Raw genomic sequence first — 27,162 nt, 5'->3', positions numbered from 1 at the left:
TGTTCATCAAGGAAATTGGCCTGTAATTCTCTTTTTTGGTTGGGTCTTTGCCTGATTTGGGGATGAGTGTGATATTGGCTTCATAGAATGAGTTTAGGATAGCTCCCTTCTTCTCTGTTTCTCTGAAGAGCTTGAGTAGTACCAGTATTAGTTCTTCTTTAAAGGTCTTATAAAATTCTGCTGTGAATCCATCTGGTCCTGGGATTTTTTTTGTTGGAAGAATTTTGATAGCTTCCTGTATCTCCTTGTAGGATATTGGCTTATTTAATTGGTTTACTTCTTTGCTCAGTTTGGGCAACTTGTATTTCTTTAAAAATGCATCCATTCCTGCCAGGTTTGCTTCCTTTAGAGAGTATATCTTTTGAAAGTACTCTGTTAGGATTGTTTTGATATCTTGGGCACATGTTGTGATTTTTTCCAGTGGCATACCTAATCCTGTTAATATGGGTTTCCTCTCTTCTTTTTTTAATTAATCTTGCCAATGGTCCATCAATTGTGTTTATTTTTTTAAAAGATCCAGCTTTTTGTTTGGTTAATTTTGGCTATAATTTTCTTATTTTCTAATTGGTTAATCTCTGCTCTTAATTTGGTTATTTGGCTCCATCTAGTAACTTTAGGTTCCATTTTTTTCTTGTTTCTCTAGCTGTTTTAAATGCAACATCAGATTATTTACTTGGTCTGTCTCCATTCACTTGATGTGGGCACTAAGGGCAATAAATTTGTCCCTCAGGACTGCTTTTGCTGTGCCCCACAAGTTTCTTTGCAACGTGTTTTCATTTTCATTGAGTTGTAGGAAATATTTTATTTCTTTTCTGATCTCTTCCGCTACCCTGGCATTTCTAAGGAGTGTGCTGTTCAATTTCCATGTATTAGAGAAATTTCTGCGGTATGCTTTCTTATTGAGCACTAGCTTGATTCCACTGTGGTCTGATAGGATACAGGGGATTATGTCCATCCCTTTGTATTTGCTTAAGTTCCTTGCATGAACTATGATGTGGTCTATTTTGGAGAAAGTTCCATGAGCTGCTGAGAAGAATGTGTACTGTGTTGTTTTAGGGTGAAATACTCGGTAGATGTCAGTTAATTCCGCTTGAAGTATGGCCTCACTTAATTCGGTAGCTTCTTTGCCAATCCTCTGGTTGGTAGACCTGTCCTTTGGTGAGAGTGGTGTGTTAAAGTCTCCTAGTATTATCATATTGGGATCTTTTATTCTGTAAGTTTGAGAGTATTTGTTAACATATCTGGGTGCACCAATATTTGGGGCATATAAGTTGATGGTGGTAATATTCTCCTCTTGGATTGTTCCCTTTATTAATATGTAGTGTTGGTCCTTGTCTTTCTGTACTGATTTTAATGAAAAGTTTATTTTGTCAGATATCAGGATAGCTACACCTGCTTTCTTACTGGGGGCATTTGATTGGTAGATCATTTTCCAACCTTTTACTCTGAATTTGTTTGTATGTTTGGCTGAGAGGTGGGTCTCCTAAAGGCAACAGATGGATGGGTCATTTTTTCTGATCCAGTCTGCAGTTCTTTTTCTTTTGATTGGCGAATTAAGCCCATTAATATTAAGAGAAAGTAGAGAGAGATGCATTGTTGTCCCTGTCATTCCCTGTTTTCCTCAGTTTTTCTTCTTTCCTTTCCTCCTGTGCTTGCTCAGTTAGACTTTTATTAATGTCTGTCTGGGTGCAGGTCCCAGTTCCTGGTTGCTTTCTTCAGGTTGTGTCCCCCCTCTTAGTATTCTTTGTAATGCTGGCTTAATGTGTATGTATTCATTTACTTTTTCTTTTCTATTAAAATTTTTCAGTTCTCCATCAAATGTGAATGCTAGCTTTGCTGGGTATATCAGTCTGGGTTGGCAGTTATTGGCTCTCAGGGCTTGTATGGTACTTTCCCAGGCCTTTCTTGCATTTAGTGTTTGTTGGGAGAGATATATAGTGTTTCTAATTTTTTCCCATTGTAGTAGAGCTCCTTCTTCATTTTTGCTGCATGCAAGATTGTTTCCTTATTATTCATATCTATCATTTTTACTATAATGTGTCTAGAAGTGTTTCTCCTGGGATCTTGCTTGTTGGGTGTTCTATATGCTTCTGTTATGTAGGTAAGATGTTCTTTTTTGAGGTGAGGAAAATTTTCACAGATTATCTTGTTGAATACGTGTTGCATTCCCTTGCTATGAAATTCCTCACCTTTGTCCACTCCAATTATATGAAGGTTAAATTTCTTGGCATTACCTGCTTGCTCTTGAATTTCCCTTTGGCTTAATTTGAGTGATTTTTCCCTATCTGTCTCTTTTTGGTCCAGTTGGTGTATTCTGTCTTCTGCCCAATTCTGCCCAATTCACAGCCTAGAGTATATGGGTCGGGTTTTGGTGGGGTTTGACACAACAACAACAACAGCAACAACAAAAAACCCAAAACCATGGACTACACTCCCAAGTTACTTGAGCAGATCAGAAACTTAGGGAAAATATCAGGGTATAATATTAACCCTCAAAAATCAATGGCTTTCATCTAATCTTAGATAAGGGAGATGAAAATTAGAATGGAAGAAAGACAGCCTCCTCAGTAAATGGTGCTGGCAAAATTAGTTAACTACTTGTAGAAAACTAAAGCTAGATCCTATTATACCACCCTGCACCAGAATCAACTCCAAATGGATCAAAGACCTCGGAATCAAAGCAGACACTCTGGAAACATTACAGGATGGAATAGGAGAAACCCTAGGTCTCCTTGGCACAGGCCGAAATTTTCTGAATAGAGACTCGGAAACACAACAAATCAAAGAAAGGTTGGACAAATAGGATTGCGTAAAGTTGCAGAGCTTCTGCATGGCAAAGGACATAGCTAGCAAGATCAATAGAAAGCCCATAGATTGGGAGAAGATCTTTACTAGTCATACGACAGACAAGGGTCTCATATCTAAAGTATGCTTGGAACTCAAAAAATTAAATCCCCCAACGACAAGTCCTCAAAGAAACAACTGCCCAATAAATAAGTGGGCTAAAGACTTAAAGACAAACTTCTGTGAAGAAGAAAGAAGGATGGCCAATAGACACATGAAGAAATGTTCAACATCCCTAGCCATCAAAAAAACATTAAGATACCACCTCACTCCAGTTAGAATGGCAAAAAGCAAGAACTCTAATAAAAACAGATGCCGGAAGGGATGTGGACAGAAGGGAACCTTACTTCATTGTTGGTGGGAGTGTAAACTTGTTGAACCACTTTGGAAAGTAGTATGGAGGTTCCTCAAAAGACTCCACATAGAGCTCCCCTATGATCCAGCAATCCCACTTTTGGGCATTTACCCAAATGTTTACAAACAAGACCACACTAAAGCTACCAGCACGACTATGTTTACTGCAGAATTATTTACTATAGGTAAGATATGGAACCAACCCAGATTCCCCTCAGTAGATGAGTGGATCAAGAAAATGTGGTATATATACCCAATGGAATTCTATGCCTCCATCAGAAAGAATGACATTGCCCCAATTGTTAGGAAATGGAAAGGCTTGGAAAAAATTCTATTAAGTGAAATAAGCCAGGCCCAAGGAAACATAGGTCCCATGGTTTCTCTTGTTTGCAATATCTAATATATGTCTGAGTCAAGAAGAAAAGTTCAGATAAGGTGATGTTAGGGAAATGAACCCTAAGATATGTATTCAAATGATTTTTTTCTTTCATGCGATTGTTTCTAACACGTTTATAAGATTTTTTGTTGCTTTGTATGTCGCTCCCCCACATTATAACCCCTGCTTTCACTGTATTTGATGTCGGTATAATTTGTGGAACGGAAGAGGAAAAACAAATCATTTAAATAGGGATACAGGTGGACCCATTCCAAAAATGAGATGTACAAGTCATTATGACGAAAATGAACACTACTTTGGTGCGGGAAGGGGGGGGTTGAGGGGGTTGACGGGGTGGGGCCGCGGGTAGGATTGAATGGGGGGCGGAGTGAAGATGGGAATGGATGGGAAAGGGAAACAAATGAGGAGGCTACAAGGCTTGATAAGAAATGTACTCATTATCTTGCCCATGTAATTGTAACCCCTTTGTACAGTATTTTCACAATAAAAAAAAAAAACCTTAACTGAAAGATCACTTATAGTAGAAATGGGATGTTCACATGATTACAGCACTTCCTTTGCCATTTAAACATAACAATTGTTCCAGCTGTAAGACAGAGATGGCCTCTCAGTGTTGGATATCTGTGACAGGTGAGAGAAGTTTGGAGCATACATAGTGTCTGTCCCCAAAGGGCATGGGACAGCTCATTCAGTTGCATGCGCAAAGATTAGTTTTTAGTCAGTCAGTTTTCCTTTTAGTAGCCTGTTAGGTGTACAAAGGGATTCTATTTTAATAGGTCTATTTATGTGTACAATATGTCTTGGTCAAAGTCATGCCTTCTGTTCTTCTCTCTCCTCAGCATTCTTCCTTTGCAAACCAATCTCAGGAAGATTCACTGTTCCATTTTCACACCTGAACATTAAGCATTTGACTACATTTACTATTCTTCCCTCTCTGTGTGCAACTACTCACTCTCCCTGCCATCTCAGACAAAACAAATTTCAACTTACTAATATTCCTTTTGTGAAATAGCATGTTAATTTTTCAAAGGAGCTTCACAAATTCTGTGAGAGATATTCATAGTGATTAAAGGGTATGTATGTGTATATATAATCAGAATTTATATTTTTATCATCTTTATGTGTTTACATGTATATTTATCTTTTAAGCCTAGCATCCTCATATAAAAGAAAACATGCCCACTTTTTCCTACTTTGCTTAATATGACATTTTTCCAATCTATTCACTTCTTTACAAATTATGTAATTTTATTCTTCATTATAGCTGAATTGTGTATCACATTTTCTTAATTCATTCACACAATAGCATCAGCCTTTCTCTACATCCACATACCATCCAATCACACTTCTTATACCCAGTCATAGCTGACACAGCGTTCTAAGTTTCCCACCGTGTGGAAGCTTTAGAATCCTTTGGTATAGTAGTATATGATCTTCAAACATGCATGATATGGCAACTTCTTTCCCTATTTTGATCCCTTTTTTTCTCTTTCTCTTGTTTTATTCTTCTGGCTTAGAATTCTTATTAGATTAGTTAATGTGGAGAGATGGACATTTTTGTTTCCTCTTGATTTTTAAGAAATAGATTATGTTCAAGCCCCATTACCAACCAAAAAAGAAAGTGAGAAATAGGTTAATTTGTCCCTATTTACTATAACATTGGCTGTTGGTTGTCACATAAAACCTTTATTATGGTAAAGAATACTACTATTACTAGTTTCTTCTGAATTTAAGTCATTAAAGGATTTCAAATTCTTTCAAAGGCCTTGTTTGATCAGTTAATGATTGTGATTCTTGTCATTAATCAGGTTTATGTTCTGTATTACGTTTATTGATTTATATACGTTGAAGCAATCTTGCATAGCTGGAACCAAGTTGAGCATGGTGTATGATGTTTTGGATGTATTGGTGAATTTTTTTAGCAAGTACTTTATTGGTCTATGGTTGTCTTTTATTGTCAAGTTCTTTTCTGGCTTTTCAGTGAGTACTTGCCTCAAAAGGTTTTCTGGAATATCTGGAATATGTTCTGAATAGTATCTAGGCATTTAAAATAAATAGTGATTAAGACCAAATACTTGGGATGAAGAGATAGCAGGGGAGATAGCAATGGATGTGCAGTATCATTTTTACAATTCCAAAATGAATTTGTGATACCATACTTTAAGGTTCACACAAGGAGGACACACCATCCAGTAAAGAAGGTTTGAAATAGGAGAACATAAAGAGGCACAGACTCTGGAAAAGACACAATTTAGATATGAAATCTGGGTTATTTAAAGAAGTCGATAGACTGAGTGAAAATTCTACAATCCAAAAATAACATATATAACTGACACAAGTGATATTCTTTCAGTTTAGTTTGTCAGAGTCCTTGGTAAAATAGCTGAGAGGGATCCAAAATCTCTGAGTTGGACCTGAAGAGAATGATTTCTTCATTTGTGGGGGTGGGGGCGGGGTCTGGTCGTGGGACCTGAACTCTGGGTCTGGGCACTGTCCCTCAGCTCAAGGGAAGCACTCTACCACTTGAGCCACAGCGCTACTTCAGAGTTTTTTCTTTTTGCTTATGTGGTGCTGAGGAATCAAACCCAGGGCCTCACACATGCAAGGCAAGCGCTCTACCACTGAGCCACCTTGCCAGCCCCAAGAGAGTGATTTCTTCTAATTCATTAACTTTATACATTGGGGTTGGAATTTGAAAACCATTTGTAGTCATCATCCCAGGCTTTATAGAGAATACATATGGAAAGAAAGATCAGGATACAGAACTGTGCTTCTTCGGATGTTGTGATAGCCACACTCTTCCTGTTGAACTGACTGGCGCCATTTTCCACAACATTAATAGTCCATCCTGTAGCGGGATTATTTCAATCCCGAAAATGTTTGCTAATTTTTGTTTTCTGTTCTCATCTTATTTCTTTTTGACTAAGTAGTAAGTGAGTATCATACTAAACATATACATGACAGGAGAACCGTACTAATCCAGACAGACAGCTATATCCAATTGTCTGCTAGAAAACATATGCCTTTGTATATATTTTGGCACAGGGGCAATCTACCATATAATTCTGAAATGGAGCACAGGCTTCTGCATTTAACCCTTTGATATAGAATTGTACATCACATTACCACTTTTACCAGCAATGCGAAAGTAATTCCTATTGCCCCAAATCTTTGCCAACCCAGGGTCAAATCAAAACCAAAATTTGATATTCCTGCCTGATCTATACTGGGCACTGGCATCTCAGAAATTTGTTTTGCACAACTCATTTGCAATGAAGCTTCAATTCCTTCTTACATATTTGCTCCATTATTTGAAGGAGGATGTTCTTTATAGCACTGATTTTTAAAATTACTATCTATATTTTATTATCTTATGACGTAACTCTTAGATTTCTTTTTTGAAGTCTCTCCATTAGTGTGGTTATTTACACACACACACACACACACACACACACAGAGAGAGAGAGACATATACCAATATAGAGAGATTTTTAAATTTGTTTTGGCCAAATAGAATTTGAAATTCATCGCATGCATGATTTTACAATACCTATACTCCTAGATTTTTTTTTTTTACTCTTATGGAAATGTTCAGAGGCTGGTGCCACTATGCTATTTATGGGTTGGACTCTAGAACATGGTTGGAGCTTTTGTTCTCTAATTGATCCATCTTTTCATTTTCTATAATTTCCTTGATTGTTTTGTTCTTATTTTTTTTTATTATTATGTTTAAGTAGCTGTACAAAGGAGCAGTTTCTGAACCAAATTTATGTTGATCAAAGTCACCCTCCTTTTTCTTATCCTTTTCTCACCCTCCTTTTTTTGCCCCCTCTTCTCTTATTCTTTTTAATTTTGTGGTTATACATTACATTCTTGACTGAATCCTCCCTCTCTTCTCCTGTTCATTAATCTACCCCACGTCCCCTTCACCTCACCACTTTTGAGTACACAATTCTTGGGGTTTATTTTGAATTTTGGTTTTTGCCTCTCCAGGGAATTTTAGTATTTGTAATCTGACATATAAATATTAAAATATAGTTCCAGAAAATTTGTGTTACATATTTCTTTGAATCACAGTATTGACATATTGACTTAGGAATCATCTACATTTTGATCCTATCAATCTAAAATTAATAGTTTAGGAATAATTTAAAGTTTTTCTGATTTTTATTCTACAGTACTTCATGTACCTTTTTAGGAAGAACTTTATACTTAAAAATTTTTATTATCATTAATTTTGATATATTACATAGGCTAGTATTTTCTTTCAGTATGTCTTCTAATCAGCTTATTAGTTACACTAATATGACTGATATTAAGTTCAGGTTTTGTACAGCATGCCCTGATTTATTCAACTTACTTTTTTCATTTCCATTTAGATAATTAATAGGCTATTTATATTAGTTTGCAATATTTATAAACTCAATATTTATTGTTGTTATTAAGGAGCAGAACAAATATGTCAGAGTTCCATAACTCAGGTTATGAGTACAATGGTTCTTGGGTAATGTTTCCCCTTCCTTCACTTTCCCTCTATTTTTTCCTCTGGTCCCTACCCAACATTACATTGTTCATTTTTAATATAATGTATGTTAAATATAATGACTGCATTAGCTCATTATCCCTCCATTGCTGTGTCCCCTTGTTAATTTGACCTTTCTAAAAATAGCATGATATGAACTTGAAAATTAAGATTCAGGCGAAAGTATGGCTTTCTTTATTAATTCTTAAAAAGAAATAAGGAGTCTATTTCTTTGTGTAGTTTACCCCTTTCAAAAAGGCACCAACTAACTTAAGATAAAGATGTGGCGCTGCTAGGAGAAGCATATCACCCAGCCCATCCAATAATTTTCCATCCAATAGCGTCTTTATCTTGCTTGTTTCAATCTCCTTTTTCAGTTGATGTATTTCTGTACCAATAGCTTCACATTTATTTTTAAATCCTTCTTTAAGCATTTCTTCTTGAATCTACAAATGAAAAAGTAAATGCTGAAAGTAAAACTTACTGAATATCAAGAGTTTTCCCTTAACAACCATGGGAGCTAAGGATGTCCCTGTCTCTCTCTCTTTGTCACTGTCTCTCTTTCCCCACAATCCAGGACCACAGTGTTCTTTGACACTTTTGTCTAATGTTTCCTCCTGATTCATGGGTAGTAAGAACATTTGTGGTCCTAGCTCCCTGCGATTCTCTCAGGAAGGTGGGAGGAGCTGGCAAAGGCAGGCTCACAAGTATCCTTGTGATATATCCCAGGCCACATCCAGACTCACCTTCAGCTTGTGTTCCAGCATCTTTTCCCGATCTTTTATCAGATTCTCTCTTTCCCTTTCCATCTTCTCCTGTAGTTGGGCCATATTTTCCTTGTAGCTTTTCTCTTGGGCCTCCATCTTTTGCTGCTGTTCCTTCTGTTCCTGTCTTAGCAACTCCTGCTCCTTCTCAGCTGCTTCCTTTGCAGCCCGTTCAGCTATTCCACATTGGTTTTAGAGAAAAAAACAAGAATCAAACCGTAACCCTAACCCACTGGGATCAGAACCCAAACTGTCTCTGAACTTTTCCAGCAATCAAACCCAGGCACATGTGAGAATGACATGGAAATGTGCTGCCACACTAGCTATGACTAGACCTGACCTCTTATTTTTCAGATTTAGCATGTTACATTCCAGTGTAGAACAGGAAGCTCCTTTCATAAAGATCTTCATGTCCGTCAGTTGAGGTTTTCAGGAACCAACCCCCTCTTCAGAAAGTGCTACCTTCCCCTGTACCTGCTCTGGCCTTCTCTCCATCAGTGAGAGCTTTGTCTGACTGTAGGATCGATTTCTCTATAGCATCCTGGGACTGCAGGAAGATCTGGAGAACCTCATTTGCCTAGAAAACCAATAAACAAGTGGAATATGTCAAACAACAAAAGTCTATTCTCTTGTTGCAGAAATTATTTCCTTGTAAATCCTGTAAAATTTCAATTGTCTTCAAGATTCTTCTGTGTCTGTTCTTTTTTAAACCATAATAGCAAAGCCAATCTCTCTTGTAGTGCTTAGAAACATTTTAAAGCAGCCCTAGCTCGCCAACCTTTGTTTTCATTCATTGTGGGGCTTGAACTAACGGCCTGGCTGTTGTTCCTGATCTTTGTGCTCAAGACTAGCACTCTACCATTTGAATTACAGTGCCACTTCTGGTTTTCTGGTGGTTAATTGGAGATAACAAAATGACATATTTTCTTGGTGGCTATGAACTGCGATCCTCAGAGCTCAGCCTGCTGAAATCATATATATATTGGCTGGGATTATAGTCATGAGACACCAGCACCCAGATTCTATCCTTTTTTTTCTTTTGCATCAAGAAATCTATTGTTATTCCAGGATACTAATGAGATTTACATGTATCTAAAGTGTATACACTCTCTGGGCACTGGTGTCTCATGCCTACAAATCATAACTAGTCAGATACTGAGATACAGGAGATCTTCATTTGAAGCAAGCCCAGCAGAAAAATCCATGAGTCGCTACCTCCAAAATAACCAGCAGAGAACCAAGCTAAAAGTGTGGGTCCAATGACAGCACACGATCTGAGTAAGTAGGAATTCCTAGGTTCAAAACCCAGTACCACAAAAATAAACGATGTATCCCTACATTCAATTCTTCTACCGAGATACTTGTATTCTTTTATTTAAAATACAAAGAATCTTCTGATAATTCATCTTGACCTTCATTCTACTCTTGGAGAAATCTTTCCTAAGCTAGCTCCAGAGTTCTCTAATGCTATCCTATGAACTGCCTACAAGGTTTCCCGAGTACTGGCTCCAGGAATTTACAACTTATTAGTTTCCCTATGCCTCATATTTCTCAGCTACAAAACTTGGATAACATTAGTAGTAATTTATAGGATATTTCTGAAATTTAAATTATAGATGTCCAAGTAGCCTGAAATTACAGGTAATTGAGTATGATACAACATAGGGTGTCGAAATTGAGACATAGTGGTGCATACTTCTAATCATAGCATTGTTAAGGCTGAAGTGGAAATGATATGAGTTGGAACCAGCTTAAGCTACATGAAACACCTTGAGTTAAATCAAACAAAAAGAAAAAACCCAAAATGAAACATAAAATATGATTTTGAATATGTGTGAGCATTATTAACACTAATATTGTTACCATATTAATTCCACCATTATTTTTTACTTGGTGTTCATGCCAGCATGACATACCTCATCTTGTTAAATTCAATTTACTATTTGTATCTGAGACAAGACTATGTTTTTTTGTGAATAGAACAAAGGGTATCATTAATTTTTAAATCTCATCAACTTAACTAAGAAACAATTGCACAGTTTGATCTATGAAAAAAATACTACTCTACCTGGAAGTTTATCGTTTAATAATAATTAATTGTGGATACAGAAGGAAAAAATGCAGATTTCCTTCTCACAAATGATTCTGTGTTCTTTAATAATGAGATTCCCATGCAGGTGCCAATGGCTCACACTTGTAATCCTAGGTACTCAGGAGGCTGAAATCTGAGGATCACGGTTCAAACCTCCCAGAGCAGGAATGTCCATGAGACTCTTACTTCCAAACCTCCACTAGAAAACTAGAAGTGGCACTGTGGTTCAAGTGGTACAGCATTTGCTTTGAGCTGAAGAGCACAGGGACAGAGATAAACCCAGAGTTCACACCCCACAACTGACAAAATATAAATAAATAAACAAATAAATAAACAAATAAATACATAAATGAGATTCTCTTACTAAGTGCAAATCATCCCATTATTTCTCACCTTTACCCCTTTCCTGGGAACTAGCTTGTAGTCCTGTTCAACCTTCTTTTTGCCTTCCAAGTAGAGATTATGCCCTCCAGGTATAGAGAAAGTGCCATTGGAAATGCTTTCCATTAAAGACTGGGAAATTTTCTTCAGCTCCATCTGGCAGTATTTGCCAGATGCATCTTCATTCTGCAGGATGAAGTCTTCCTTCTTTCTCGCCATGGTATTCTGTTAAGATGATAGGAAGGCAGCACAACGAAGGAGTTAGAAAGAAATTCTATGGTGATCTTCATGGAAGAAGTATAGTGAAGACCTCGGAGCACATGGGGACAGGGGAAGGAGCCATTACCACTTCTGAAAACTGTCTGAGTAATATTGGTAAGTCCCTGAACATTCTGAGAGCCAGGCTCATTCTCTGTAAAATGATGGGATTCAGTAACAGGCCCCACACAATTCTTTCAACAGCCCAGTGATGAACAACAATATAGCCATGAAAGAAGCTATAGCAAGTGAATGTGTTTAAAAGGAGAGTAAGCTCAGGATGTGTGTTGCAAGGATGAAAAGGAATGCATTAAAAAAGTATGCAATATTTCTGAAGTTTCTCATATTTTCAAGGTTTTGGAACCATTTGTTAATTCTTGCTGTGAGCACATAAGAGTGTGAAGTACTTTTATCCTGACAACAACTTGATTGCAGATTCTGAAGTTTTGACATCATTTGGGTGCCCTGAGCAGAGCACTTGTTGGCTTATCCAACATCCGCACACTATATTTAGGATAAAAAGAACTGTATGTCACATAGATCTATCAACTGTATAAGTATATCATTGCATATTGCATACAGAACCATATGTCATATCTGTACAATGGTATGGAATAAATATATAAATGCACATTTGGTTTTTCAAAGCTGTTCCTGAGGCTAGAACTCAGGGCCTAGGCTCTGTTCCTGAGCTTTTGCTCAAGGCTAGCACCATTTGAGTCACAGCTCCACTTTTGGACTTTGGTTGTTTAATTGAAGACAAGAGTATCATGGGCTTTCCTACCCAGATTGGCTTTGAACCATGATCTCAGATGTCAGTCTTCTGAGTAAGTAGGATTACAGTATGAGCCACTGGTGCCTGGGTTTTTTAATTGCCAACCATATTGTAATTTATTATACAACAATAAAAGTAAGTGTCTGGTACCCATCAGCCTGTAGAAATCCTCCCACTCATAAATTCTGGGATCCTAAAAGTACAGATAGGAAATGATCCATAGGATTAAAATGATGAGCATAGCATTGTCTCAAAAGGGAAAGACGTCATAAAAGACAGACCAGGAGCAGACATCGTACCATTAGATCTTTTTGAAACTCCCACTTGTCATCCTTGAATGATAACTCCATGAAGACTGCGATGGCTTCTCTCTCACAGGCCTCATGCACATCCAACAGCTCCTGGAGGTCCTCAGTGGGGAGCCTCAATTGCTGAGCCATGTGCTGGCTGTAGTGGTTGGCTGCCTTCTGCACAGCTGCTGAGTTCTCACGCTGGGCCAGGGTAGTCACAGCGTTCTCCAAACATGGCACTGCTCCACTGTTGATAGCACTGACATAAGTCTCCACCAGAGTTCCCAGTCCTGGATGAGCCCAATGATTTAAGGATAAATGTCAAGCTACACTTCTGTTTTATTCTAAAATTAGCATTCCGAAAAACATTACGACTTTAAACAACTTGCACACTTTTTGGTGATATCATGGCTTGAACTCAGGGCCTTGAGTTTACTAAGCGACTGCTATATGAATAGAACCACACTAACAACACTTTTTTTATTTTTATCAAGTCCTATGGCTAGGTAAGCACTCTATCACTACACCACATTCCTAGCCCCACTTTTGCTTCTGATATTATTTTAAGGATAGAATCCTTTGTATCTACATGTGCTATCATGAATTGTGAGCCTCATTTTTATGCTTTCTGCAAATCTGTGTTAACAGGCACAAGCCACCATGCCTACTTACTGATTGAAGTAGCTTCTTGCTAATTTTTGCCTAAGATAACCTTAATTTATTATCTTCCCAATCACTGACTCCTGAGTAGCTGATATGAAATTCCTTTGTCCTATTTGAGAAATTCTATTTCTTCTGGCAGCACTGTTTTTCCTATTCATTTTTTCGTTCAGGTTCTTAATTCACACATTATAATTTAAATCACTAATAACCACCAATATGATCAATGTATTCTGTCTAGAGAATTCCATATAAGTTAAAAAAAGAGCAGATTACACAGGCAAAATGACTGAAGTTTACAATGAAATAAATTGTCTAACTTTTGGGACCTAATTCTAAATAGGAATGAAAATCTGGTGCATGTTAATTTAAGAAGAATGTTATGACAGAACTTAATTTATGTGTGCGTGTTGTCCACATCCTGAAGCCACTTCTGTAGCTAGAAATTAACTGAATTTTGATTTTAAACTCCCAATGAACCTTTAGGAACTTGGCATCTTATATGCTTCATAACTAGTTTAAATTCACAAAATATTTTTCTATCCATACAGAACACTTTCCCAAGTGACTTAATATAAAACACAAGGATTAATCTTTAGTATCAGTCGACTCTTGTATGATCAGTGGAATAGTTTCTTAAGGTATATTCTATCTCAATAAACATCAATGTAGACAAACAATAATTAGAAAAGATGAAATTATATGAAGCATGAACTACTATTTTTCTATTCCCTTAACAAATGCAAAAATGTAATCAAAGCATTACTTAAGGTAATAAAGAAGAGAGGTAAATCCAGGAGCAAAGAAGACTCACGTTTCCCAGTGACAATAATTCCCTCTCTCAAGTTCTTGGGTTTTGCATTGGCAAAGATGTAGGAGCAAAAGCTTTTAGATTGCTCTTGGAAATTGCAATCCAGCTGGTCTTCTGGCAAGTCTTCAATATGAATTAAGAGTTCTTTTACTTTTGTAGGTCGATGAAAGACAAAACATTTGCGTTTTGGAAAGAAATGCCTAATGCACTCCCTAGGCAAGTTGGCATTTCGAATTTTCTGATTCTTGCCTATAAAAAATAAAAAGAATACAGTGAAAGCAGGCGTTATACCATGGGGAAGGGACATAAAAGCAAGAAAGAAATCATCTTATAAATATGTTAGAAACAATCACATGAAAAAAAAATTGAATCCTTATCTTGGGGTTCATTTCACCTAACATCAACTTGTCTGACAGTTTCTGCTTGTCTCAGTCATAAACTAGTTATTGGAGGGTGGTGTGGGGATGTGGGGATGGAGGAAAGGGGAACGGATGGGAAGGGAAAACAAAGGAGGAGGCAACAATGCTTGATAAGGAACGTACTCATTTCCTTCCTCGTGTAATTGTAACCTCTCTGTACTTTCTCAATAAATTTTTACAATAAAAAATAAAATAAAAGGAAAGGAAAAAAAAGAGATAATGGATATAACAAACTGTCAGTGAAAATGCAGTCATATATGAATAATATGGAGTAGTGAGCCCTAATTGTAACAGTTATAAATGAAAGTTGATCTCTAAGAAAAATTAAGATATTTGTCTATAGACAACACCCAAATTCAATAGCACATTTTGAACATTTACAATAAAAAAAGTAAAAGAGAAAGATTGATCATTAGAAGGGCAGTCATCAGGCAAGGGGCTGAATATTTTCTGCCAGAGATTTTTACATCACTGTCTTAAAATCTCCTTAAAATGATACTTCATTGCAAACCAACCTTGTGCACAGAGGCAAAAGGCAACAAGTAATTGAAGATTAGGCATCTATCTGTCCACAAAAGGAGGAAATTGATTAGTACCCTAGTTCTGGCAAAACTCTCCTGAGTTAAGCATTTAACTCAGTGAAGCAAAATGGTTAGAAGCAGTTTTCTGATTCTACTGTATATTTGTCAGAAATGAAATCTAAGACATAAAATACTACTGACATAAAATAAAATTATACCAGCAAAGGGTAAGATGCTACTGGAAAAAATGCTACAAAGAAGACACACATAATATTCAAGTCAGAACAGAAAAGCTCTTATAAATATACAAATACATATATTTGTACATATGTATACACACTCACAAGTATAAGTATATACCACAAATTGCTTAAAGACTACTTTCACTGAAAATTTTGAAGAGTAAAATTAACTTAGATGTATTATGGATTTCTCTTCATTCTCTAAATTACTCTATGAAGCTTTACAGAGACAATGTGAACAAAGAGTGCATTGATCAATAAGCATTTTGTTTTTTCCCATCCCCTCCCCAAATTAGAGAAATGTGTATACACGATGCAGAGCATGGACATCAAATACAGTGAGAACAGCGGCTATACTGTGGGGCAAGAACATGAAAAAAAAAAACAAGAAATCACATGGTACATTACAAATATGATAGAAACAATAGCAAGAAAATAAAAACCACTTTGTACAAGACACTATGTTGAAAAACAAACTTTACTATTTAGGTGGGGTGAGGGGAGTAGGGAGGTAGAGGAGTGTAGTTGTGGTGGTGGGAGGGAAGGGATTGTAGGGGAAAAACAAAAGAGAAGGCAGCAATGCTTGATAGGAAATGTACTCATTACCTTACTCATGTAACTGTAACTGCTCTGTACAGTATTTGTACAATTAACAAAACATATAAAAATAAAAAGAATTGATCAATAAATGTTGAAAGACTGAATTAAATAATATCTAAAAATATTGGTAGCCTTTTCAAGTGCCCCAAACACTCTACTTTGATAATATGTACATTTAACAACTGTGAAATATGTAATTCATTAAGTATAAGGGTGACAAATGAACAGAGTGATATTATAGGGAATGTAACTAAAAGATTGACAGCCTTATTCAAAAGAAATATCAGGGCTTTCTCTTAAGTATTCACTGTACAATATTCTTCCATTGAGGAATGTCAATGAGCCAGATACTAGTAAATCATAATGTAGAAAAAAATTATGATTTAAAAATTGACCCATTTTATTACATGTAATACTTTTGGGGGGGGTGGTTTCCGGTCATGGGGCCTGAACTCTGGGCCTGGGCGCTGTCCCTCAGCTCTTCAGCTCAAAGCCAGCACTCTACCACTTGAGCCACAGTGCCAATTCCGGCTTTTTTTCTTTTTGCTTATGTGGTGCTGAGGAATCGAACCCAGGGCCTCAGGCATGCAAGGCAAGCGCTCTACCACTTTGCCACCTTCCCAGTCCTACATGTAATTCTATACAAACCAAATTTAAATTTTTTCACATGAAGCACTTACTTTAAAACTTAATAGGTTAGGGAAATGAACCCCAAGATAATTATTCAAATGTTCTTTTTTCTTTCATGCAATTGTTACTAACATACTTATATGATGATTTCTATGTTGCACTGTATGTCCCTCCCACACGGTATAACCCCTAGTTTCACTGTACTTGATGTTGGTCTACTTTGTGGAGGAGAAGGGCAAAAACATATAGTTTAACTAGGGATACAGGTGGACCCATTGCAACAATGAGATGTACAAATCGTTATGTTGAAAACTGAGCTTTACAATTTTGGTGGGGGGGAGGATGGGTAGGGGAAGTATGGGAAGGGATGGGAAGGGGAAACAAAGAGGAGGCAACAATGCTTGATAAGAAATGTACTTGTGGGGCTGGGAAGGTGGCTCAGTGGTTAGAGCGCTTGCCTTGCATGCCTGAGGCCCTGGGTTCGATTCCTCAGCACCACATAAGCAAAAAGAAAAAAGCCGGAAGTGGAGCTATGGCTCAAGTGGTAGAGCACTAGCCTTGAGCTGATGAGCTGAGGGACAGTGCCCAGGCCCAGAGTTCAGGCCTCACGACCGGACCCAAAAAAAAAAAAAAGAAATGTACTCGTTATCTCACCCACATAATTGTAACTCCTTTGTACAGTATTTTCACAATAAAAAATATAAATAAATAAACTTAATAGGAAGTAGAGCTGTGGCTTAAGTGGTAGAGCACTCCACTTAATCTGAAGAGCTCAGCGACAATGTCCAGGCCCAGAGTTCAAGTCCCATGACCAACAAAAAACAAACAAACAGAAATCCAAAATGTAATAAATGGACCTTTCAACATTATAGGAGGGATTATAATAGCCATAATTTTTCATGGTGTTAATGAGCCTTAAATAATTTGATCCAGTATTTGTGTCCATTAGTGATTTTATATTCCACTTGAAGACTTTCAAGCGATAAGGCTAGAACAAGCATAGAAGTCTCTGTGGGTTTACTAATTGTTCAGATGAAAAAACAAAACATTTTCTAAAATATATTTCATGAATATTTTATTTGTATATTGTTCTGTTGATGAACTCTTTCACTACAACCTGTTATTTTAAATGTTCAGGCACAACATATTAGAAAGATTTGGGTTTTATTTTAAAACTACAAATTTTATGACATATCATCTATGAGAACTCATAGAATTCTGTAAAACATTGGATTACATGTAGTGTTTCATAAAATGGTCTATTGAAGTATATTTAACTTTTTTAGATATGAGAATTGTTGTCATATATGACACTAGAGGACTATACAGTAGATATAGACATTACATTTTTTAAAATGTAATTTTTAATAGAGTAAAAATGTAATTTTTTAAATAGAGTGATATTTTTAAAGGCAACTGATCAGTCACCTTTCAATAATTACTGTATCATATTGTAGCACAATCCAATCTCAAATAAGCATGCACATCCAATGCTGATTGAAAGGGCATAGTATATAACATAACACTACTGAACCCTTCCCCTTCCCTGGCCTCCCTCTGATACCTGGAATAAGCTTTAAGGTATTCTCTAGATATTCATCCTCTGTGATGGGCTGGTCATCTAACTTCAGCTCCAGAATGAAATCCCGAACAGCCCAAACAAAGTCTGGGAAGAAACTCACAAATTCGTCAGAGTCATCCATTTCATCAGACTTCTTAGCAGACTTTGCCCTGATTAGCTCTGTTAGTTCAGTTACATACCTGGGATCTTAGCTAAGGAATGAAAAGCACCATACATCATAAACAAGTTTCAAATCTCACCTACAAACCCATTGATAACATTCCATTTTGTAGAATGTACCCTTTCTCAACCAGGAAAACTGAGTCACTTGTAGAAACAGGGTGAGTTGCCATTTTCCTAAACTCAATACAGCATGACTATTCTTTTCCAGGAAGGATACTGCAACTGATCCAGGGCTTGCTGGTTGATGGTTCCCATGCTGTTGTAGACAAAGGTGCTGCTAAGTAGAATGGACAAGGCAAAGATCCATGAGTCATTCTTAGGATCATCCTAGAAAGCAAGGAACAGAGAAGTCTACTTGTTTCATTCTTTCATTTATTGTTCATTTAGGATTACAGTTGAAAAAGAGAATACAAAGAAGACAAAGTTTATGAAAATATCCTAAGTTTATACTTGCTTTTCATTAACAGTGACCTTCCTCAGGACTTGGTTTCTTAGAGTGAATGATATTGTCAATGTGCATAAAATATTTTCTACAGCAACTACATACAGTAGGAGACCACAATATTAAAAAAATCATATATATTGTAAATAAATATATGCAACATATATGCATATATATGCATATATGCATCCAAGATGATCATCTCTGCTAATAATACACTAAAATTTTATTGTGTGAGAGAAAATTGACCATTTTATAGGAAATAGGAAAAAGTAGGGAAAATGCCTTGCAGCTTCACATATGTGAGGTTTCACTGGAATAATAGCTGGTGTTTCAATCTTCCTCATTTATTGTAAAAGCTGATAGAATGTATAAGAAGAGATTAAAAGATCACACATATTGTAAAAGCAATAGTAGACAAATGAGAAATATTATAAAGTGTAAGTCATATATATGTATCACATACTCATATCATTTGGCTGAAGCAGTGAGCATGTGTAAAGGACTGAAAGATAAAGCCAGAAACAAGATTAAGGATGAGATGGACCATAAAGTATAGAAAAGTAGAATTATGTACTACTAAACTCCCACCAAATTACAGAGGAAATGAGTAATTCTAGACAAAAGCAATTTATACTATTGTATTAGATTTAAAGTCCTCTTGGCCTCATAAGTGAGCGCTGAGATGTCCTTATCTCTAGGAAATAGCCTCTGACCCATATACCTAAATTGTATGGCCACTTCTGGACATCTATAACACCTGCACTGGTTATACAAAATGTGTACTGGCTCCTGAAGTAGGTCTTTACCTTAACTGATGGATCTTTAGAATAAAGGATAGTGATTGAGAATTGATATCCTTAGTGAATATTTACTACTTGTATAATACTCTCAGCTGCAGAGAAAATTTCACCATAACATGACAACAAACTGAAAGAACTCTCAATATGTAAAGATGTAACAAAGCAAAAACAAGGTATAAGGGACCAGAGTCCAGCTCAGTGGTAAGCATATAACTAGTAAGTATGCAAGGCTCTTTTTTGGTCATTCCCCAATACCTTCCAGAAAAGCATAAATCAAAGCATAAATAGACTTTCCTTTATACTGATATGAATAATTGAACAAAAGAGCATCAGCAGAGTAGAGGAAAATTCTTCCTTACGGAAGATCTCCAATAGCACATGTACATGCTCCCTGTGTCTGAGGTAGAATTTAATGTCACTACCATCTCACATTAAGATGTCTATACTAGATTAAGGTTGTAGCACCTTGGTAGAACACTGTCTAGGATGTACAAAAGCTTGATTTTGATGCCCAGGACTAATAAAAGAACAAAGAGTTTGTAGACCTAGTGACCCACTTCCAATAAACAGAGTCAGGAAAAGGAGAAAGTTTTTTTAAAAGAATAATAATTCATCAAAATAGTAGGGTTTATCAGAGTAACACAAAGAGACAATTTAGCCTTAATTCATAACTGGATTTGTAGTTATAGGAATTGAATTAAGCAGTGGAAATTTAATTAAGGTGACATATGGTAAGTTAAGAAATACAACTAAAGGAGAATTCTCCATGATTTTGATTTACCTTCTCCACATCACCCAGACCCTCAGTGTCCAGAAGGACCAAGGTGAAATTTGGTTTTGTTGGGTGAGTCACACACCACATCCAGATACCTTTTGTTTGAGACCTTACTGTACTGCCCAGATGGAAACCTGCAACCAAAGAGAAAAATATTAATATAGGTATGTTTTAAGTTCTGAGAATATCATACTGTGAGGGTCTGTCCTTTAAAATAATGAACTAAAAGAGAAGATATAAAATATAATGAAGGGAGCCTTCGAGGGCAAAGGATTGATAGAACTAGCGACAGATTTTTTCTGGAAATCAAGAAGGAGCAAATAAAATGACCTCATTTAAGGAAATCATCCACACTGATCAAGATGCACTGCAATCATGACTTCTCTGTTGAATGATAACACCTTTGTGCAATGACTTGAAGATAGTAAAATTATAATATATATAAAATATCACAAACTTCACCCGGCATTTAACAAAATAAGATATACACATGACAGTATGAGTAACAATTTTTCTACATTATTTATATGGTTTATAGACCTTATAAAATTAGTAAAAATGTTAAGCATCTTTTTTTAGGAAATGCAATTCTTAATGCTTTCCTTATATCTCATAATCTTCCTTTATTTCACATTTATTCACCAATCATACTGGGTGGCATCTGCACTGATTCTACAGTCTTAACGAAATTATGTAAGTGTGAGGAAGGAAGTAATAAAAGGAACTGAGTAGGTAAGATTGGATTGCATCAGAATACTATTCTTGAAGGAAAATTCCTGTTTTTTATTGGAGTAGGGTGAGATCTTATGAGTGTGGATTTAAAATGATAAGCTTTCATGTCAATCTTAATAAAGATTGAAAGTTTTCCCTTAGCAGGAGTCAGATTCTTCTTGATGGTAAAATAAGCATGATTACCATGCATTATCAATGATCCCAGAAAATGGTTCCTGTCCTAAGAAAACACTCACCTTGGTTGTGTCCTGCCAGGCGGTTCATCAGGTAGGATTTTCCTGTACGATACATTCCTACAATGGCCACCACCACCACAGGCTGTGTAATCGCTTCAAGAATCTTGACTGCTTCGGGGTTCACCATCAGCTGCTCTTTCTCATTTTCCACTAGACAAATGGGGGCCATCATATTGGATTCTGATGCCATATTAACCTGCATCCCCCCCCAAAAAAAGAAGTAGGAGAAAGAATAAAAGATTAATAGAATACAGACCTAGTGGCAACCCCAGGGGCAAGTACAATCTTATTGGTAGATTGTGAGTTAAGCTCTTTTTAAAAAATTAATTTATTTTTAATACATTTTTATCTTTCAGTTGCTATACAAAGGGGTTTCAATTCAACATGTCAGTTTGTGAGGACAATGCATCTTGATCAACATCACCATCTTTCATTGTTCTCCATGTCTCCCAACCCCACTCATCCCCTCAATTTTGAAAATAACAACTCCTGGTCAAAATAGCTCATTGTCATTGGTACCATCCTTTCAGTAAAGGAAAGGCTAGGCCACCTTTTTTTCAAGGACATCTCTTAGATGATTCATCATTGCATTATAACTCTGCTCAAATCTGTTTGATAAAAATTGAATCTCCAATCTCAAAAAGGCTAAAAACATTTAGCCTTTCTAGTAGCCTGTTAATTATCTAGATGAATGAAAGTGTTTTATTACAGTGGAAAAAAAGAAGAACAGAAATTGGAAGTTGGAAGGTGCTCTCAGAGTAACCTTGAGAATCTCAAAATATTATAGTGTGCTGGTAAAAATACACGACATACCACTATGGCAGCATAAGAATGGAAATACCATGATGATTACATGAACATGGTACTAGTAGAATAAAACAAGGATGAACTAAGATAGAGTATAACATGACCAACGGAATAGAATTGAAAACCCGGAAATGAACCCACAGACCTATAGTCATCTAATATTAGATAAGGAAGCTAAAAAATTGAATGGAAGAAAGACAGCCTCTTCAGTAAATGGTGCTGGAAAAATTGGTTAATCACTTGTAGAAAACTAAAGATAGATCCTTATGTAACACCCTGTACCAGAATCAACTCCAAATGGATCCAAAACCTCAGAGTCAAAGCAGACACTCTGAAAACATTACAGGATGGTATAGGAGAAACCCTAGGTCTCCTTGGTGCAGGCTGAAATTTTCTTAAAAGAGACCCAGAAACACAACAAATCAAAGAAAGGTTGGAGAAATGGGATTTCATGAAATTTCAGAGTTTCTGCATGGCAAAGGACATAGGTAGCAAGATCAATAGAAAGCCCACGGATTGGGAGAATATCTTCACTAGCCATAAAACAGACAAGGGTCTCATATCTAAAATATACCTGGAACTTAAAAAATTAAATCCTCCAACACCATATCATCAAAGAAACAACTGCCCTATAAATAAATGGGTTAAGGACTTAAGAAGAAACTTCTCTGAAGAGGAAAGAAGGATGACCAATAGACACAAGAAGAAATGCTCAACCTCCCTAGCAATAAAAGAAATGCAAATCAAAACAATATTGAGATACCACGTCACCACAGTTAGAATGGCTAGAATCAAGAACTCTAATAACAACAGATGCTGGAGGGGATGTGGACAGAACGGAACCTTTCTATTTTGTTGGTGGGAGTGTAAACTTGTTCAACCACTTTGGAAAGCAGTATGGAGGTTCCTCAAAAGACACCACATAGAGCTCCCCTATGAACCAGCAATCCCACTTTTGGGCATTTACCCAAATGATCATAAAGAAGACCATACTAAATCTTCCAGCACAACTATGTTTATTGCATCATTATTTACCATAGCTAAGATATGGAACCAACCCAGATGCCCCTCAGTAGATGAATGGATCAAGAAAATGTGGCATATATACACAATGGAATTCTATGCGTCCATCAGAAAGAATGATATTGCCCGATTAGTTAGGAAATGGAAAGACTTGGAAAAAATTATATGAAGTGAAGTAAGCCAGGCCCAAAGAAACATAGGTTCCATGGTTTCCCTTATTTGCAATATTTAGTATATGCCTGAGTCAAGCAGAAAAGGTCAGATAAGTTGATGTTGGGGAATGAAACTCAAGATAAGTATTCAAATTTTTTTTTGTTTTTTCCATTTATGCAATTGTTTCTAACATATTTATAAGATGATTTCTTTGTTACTTTGTATGTCCGTAATTGTTTCTAACATATTTATAAGATGATTTCTTTGTTGCTTTGTATGTCCGTTCTCCACAGTGTTACCCCTATTCTCAGTGTATTTGATGTTGGTATAATTTGTGGAGAGAAAGGGCAAAAATTGTTTAAATAGGGATATAGGTGGACTGATTGCAACAATGAGATATAGAAGATGTTATGTCGAAAAACGAACTTTATAACTTTGGCCAATAGTTGGGGGAGGAGGGAGGAGGGTGTGAGGACATGGGAAGGGATGGGAAAGGGAAACAAAGAGGGTGCAACAATGCTTGATAAGAAATGTACTTTTTATCTTGCCCATGTAATTGTAACCCCTCTGTACAGTATTTTCACAATAAAAAAGAATATCATATGAGTCAAAATAATTCTAATAAAATGATGCAAATTTGAGTACCAGTATTTCAGAGCTGTTTTTTCAGTAAGGATTTTATGCAGTGTACCACACACATTACTACCGGTTGCCATTAGAAATTCTACGGTTGGTTGTAAAGGACTTAAATACTACATAATATTTGTGGGATATGTCAAATCATGCCTATTATAAACTATATAAACTTCAGTATGTACCAGGGCGAGAAGAGTAAAATTCTAAATGAGTAAGGTACTGGCTTTGGGTAGAATCAGTACCATGGCTCCCAGCCAAGAGTCAGTTTGATTATGAAGGAGACAAGGATCTGTGGGAATAAAGAAAGGGGTTTCCTGTGAGGAGGAAGAGTAGGCAGGAGAGAAGCAGTGGAAAGATGCTGCAAGCAGGACCCATGGAGGATGAATGGGGAAAAAGGAATCCAGAGCCAATGGAGATGCCACAGCAAAGATTCAGAACAGTTTTCCAGGGGTCAAACCCCAGGGTTCCCATCATTTACTCACTATCAGATCTGGAAAGAGACCCTCCCTCTGTACACCTTCATTATCTTGTCAACAGTGTAAATAAAACTAGTCCTGCCTGATTGACTATGGTACAGGTTAAGGAAATCAATAATATTTTAAAAACTTTGCAGTAGGATTGTCCTTTTCTTCCAGTGAACAAATGAGACAGTGAGTTAATAACTGTCACTGTGTCCTGAAAATTGTAAACTACCAAGGAAACTAGGCTAAAGAAGAGAATTTCTGTCAGAAAAAAGAAATAAAAAACCTGCCTTCCAACTGGCTTCTTCTTAGAGTTACTCTGTAAAACTTCCTTTCTTCTGTAGCTGTTAGAGAATACAAAAAAATTGGGTCAACCATGACCTTTGAACTACTGTGCTAGACACAAGAGAAACTCAAGATTGCTGGGCGCTGGTGGCTGGCTAATGCCTATAATTCTAGCTACTCAGGAGGCTGAGATCTGAGGATCGTGGTTCAAAGCCAGCTAGGGCAGGAAAGTCTGTGAGACTCTTACCTCCAATTAACCCCCAGAAAACTAGGAGTGGTTCTGTGGCTCAAAATGGTAGAGCATTAGCCTTGAGTGATAGAGCACAGAGACAAGCCCTGAGTTCAACCCCATAACAAACAAACAAACAAAAAGCACTGGGAAAAGGATGATAAAAATCATTCCTGGTCTTTGCTTTTTTTCTGTTTCTTTATTCTTTCTCTTCCTTCCTTCCTTCCTTTTTCTTTTTTTTGTCAGTCGTGGGGTTTGAACTCGGGGCCTGAGCACTGTCCCTCATCTCTTCAGCTCAAGGCTAGTGCTCTACTACTTGAGCAATAGTGCCACTTCCGGTTTTCTGGTGGTTTATTGAAGATAAGAGTTTCACATACTTTCCTGGCCAGGCTGGCTTTGAACCATGATCTTCAGATCTCATCCTCCTGAGTAGCTAAGATTGCAGGGGTGAGCCACCGCTCCTTCCATTTTCTCTCCTCTCCTTCCCCTCTCTCATTTTCTTTCTTTCTTCTCTCCTTCCCTTTATGTCTTTTTTTTCTACTCCCTTCTCTCTCTTCTCTCCTCTTGTTTTTCTCCCATGCTCCTCTTCTTCCTCTGTCTTTTCCCTATCTTTCCCCTGACTTCCACTCTCTCCTTCGTCCCTTTTTCTTCAATCTCTCTCTGCCATTTCCCTTTTCTCCCTATCTCTGCCAGTCCTTCCCATTCTCACTTCCTCTACTCTTTCTCCCCTTCTCCCCCATGTCTGATTGCAGTGCAGGACTAAGATGGTGAGCATAGACGCTTTCAAATCCAAATTAAACAGGAGAAGAAGGTCATATACTGGATTAGTGGTTTCCAAAAGCTATTGCCTGAGTTAGACGAAGATACAATTAAATTAAAACTACCCCAAATTGATTTTCTCTAAATAACACAAGCACACTGGGGTCCTTCTTGGAACGCTTACACATTAAAAAAATTATCTTTAACCGACAAAAAAAAATTATCTTTAAGAACTTGCACAAAGGAGTTTTCAATTTCACATGCCAGTTTGTGAGTACAATCATCTTGATCAAAGACACCCCTTTCATGCTTCCCTCAACCCGCCCATCTCCTTAGTTTACATGGTTTCATTTTCACATATAAATATCGAATATTATGACTGCATTTGCCCACCCTCCTCTCTCCGCCCACCCCGACCCCAACATCTTGACCTCATGTTCACATGTTCAGCTTCAACACAGTAAATTAAGGGAATTAAACATTTCAGAATAGATACCAGGCTGAGACCTTACTGTACTTTGTTACATTTGACCTTTCTTTGTTTGTAACATTCAAGAATTATTGAAATAAAGAAATGAGAAAAGAAGGTAGTCCAAGCGGCTCAGTTGCAGGGAATCCATGAACTAGTGCACATGGACAGCATGAAGATAGGCAAGCCGTGCACTGAGGTTTCAAATGGACTAGTGAAGACTACTTTTGCTCTCAGCTTTTCCAATTCCAGGGAGCTACCCTTGGGGAAACATCTGAGAACTGAGAGTAATGGGGAAGTTGGGGCAAGAGAGAGCTGGAAGGAGCGACCCTCGAGCAGTGACTCTGCTGGGGTTTGGGGCTAGGGTTTGGTCCCTCAGTGCCAGGAGGGAATTAAGGTCCCTTGAGGCAGAGGAGGGTAGGTGTCCCATGCAGGGCTCTCTTCTGCAGCCCCTGCTGGAAACCTGAGGAAGAGCAGCTCCTCCTGTGTATGCTTTGGTACGGTTCACCACCCCGTGGCTGCCTGGGGACTGAAGGAGCCTTAGGAGCTGAACTGCCAAAAGCAGTCTGGAAGGTTACACACCATGGAGCTTCCCATGTCCTCCCACTCCACTGCTGCCTTAACCTCTGACCTCTTCTCAAACCCCCTCCCCAACCCCCAGCTAGCAAAATTGCTATGGACCTAGTTCCCTGTTGCTGGTCCTTAAGGAAATAGCAAACTAAAGACCATATTTCCCCCACAGAACTCACCTGTATGTGGGCACTGTAGTCAGAGGACAAGTTCTCAGCTGCCTTGGCTCTGAGTTCTTCTGTCTGGCTAGTCAGGAAAGCACTGCTCTTAAAGCTGAGCATCAAATCGCATAAGGCAGCCTCCCAAGTAAGTGTTGTGCAAGAGGAAAGTGAAAATGAAACTGTATTCATGTGTTGCTGAGGTAATCAGAGACCTTTAGCACAGTTCCTAGTTAGTCAGAGGATCAACTTTATGAGCAAAGGGAGGAAAAGTCCAATGTTCTGCATCAGCTTCTCAAACTGAAAACCAAGCAAAGAAT

The 27,162-nt window shown here is 37.4% G+C and overlaps 1 protein-coding gene across 2 annotated transcripts; it reads right to left on the bottom strand.

Moving 5' to 3' along the window:
- Window positions 1–8,289: 8,289 nt before the first annotated feature.
- LOC122118357 (guanylate-binding protein 4-like) lies at window positions 8,290–27,000 on the bottom strand. Of its 2 annotated transcripts, XM_042692319.1 has the most exons (12): window positions 26,864–26,950; window positions 24,663–24,716; window positions 21,293–21,488; window positions 20,331–20,458; window positions 18,522–18,631; window positions 18,125–18,321; window positions 14,152–14,397; window positions 12,687–12,967; window positions 11,367–11,579; window positions 9,356–9,458; window positions 8,864–9,057; window positions 8,290–8,563 (listed from the first exon to the last, which is right to left on the bottom strand). In XM_042692319.1, exons 3-12 carry the CDS (start codon window positions 21,480–21,482, stop codon window positions 8,342–8,344), a joined length of 1,884 nt encoding a protein of 627 aa, XP_042548253.1. In that variant the 5' UTR covers window positions 21,483–21,488; window positions 24,663–24,716; window positions 26,864–26,950; the 3' UTR covers window positions 8,290–8,341. The 2 variants fall into 2 exon arrangements, with proteins under 2 accessions (XP_042548253.1, XP_042548252.1); XM_042692318.1 differs by lacking the exon at window positions 24,663–24,716 and having other exon boundaries at window positions 26,864–27,000.
- Between the last annotated feature and the right edge of the window lie 162 nt (window positions 27,001–27,162).

The sequence above is a fragment of the Dipodomys spectabilis genome, unplaced genomic scaffold, assembly GCF_019054845.1.
Source record: "Dipodomys spectabilis isolate Male_0828 unplaced genomic scaffold, ASM1905484v1 ptg000148l, whole genome shotgun sequence".
Taxonomy (NCBI): domain Eukaryota; kingdom Metazoa; phylum Chordata; class Mammalia; order Rodentia; family Heteromyidae; genus Dipodomys; species Dipodomys spectabilis.
Note: the sequence above shows the minus strand (reverse complement) of the source record. Positions and strands in the feature narration are given on the sequence as shown.

What these genes read in the sequence shown, in the direction of transcription:
- LOC122118357 (XM_042692318.1), bottom strand. Translation starts at nt 26,965, where the DNA reads ATGCTCAGCTTTAAGAGCAGTGCTTTCCTGACTAGCCAGACAGAAGAA. An exon ending in CCTGGCAGGACACAACCAAG is followed by an intron (nt 20,459 to 21,292) that starts GTGAGTGTTTTC and finishes CTTTGGTTGCAG; the next exon opens with GTTTCCATCTGGGCAGTACA. An exon ending in TTCCCAGGAAAGGGGTAAAG is followed by an intron (nt 9,459 to 11,366) that starts GTGAGAAATAAT and finishes TTGGTTTTCTAG; the next exon opens with GCAAATGAGGTTCTCCAGAT.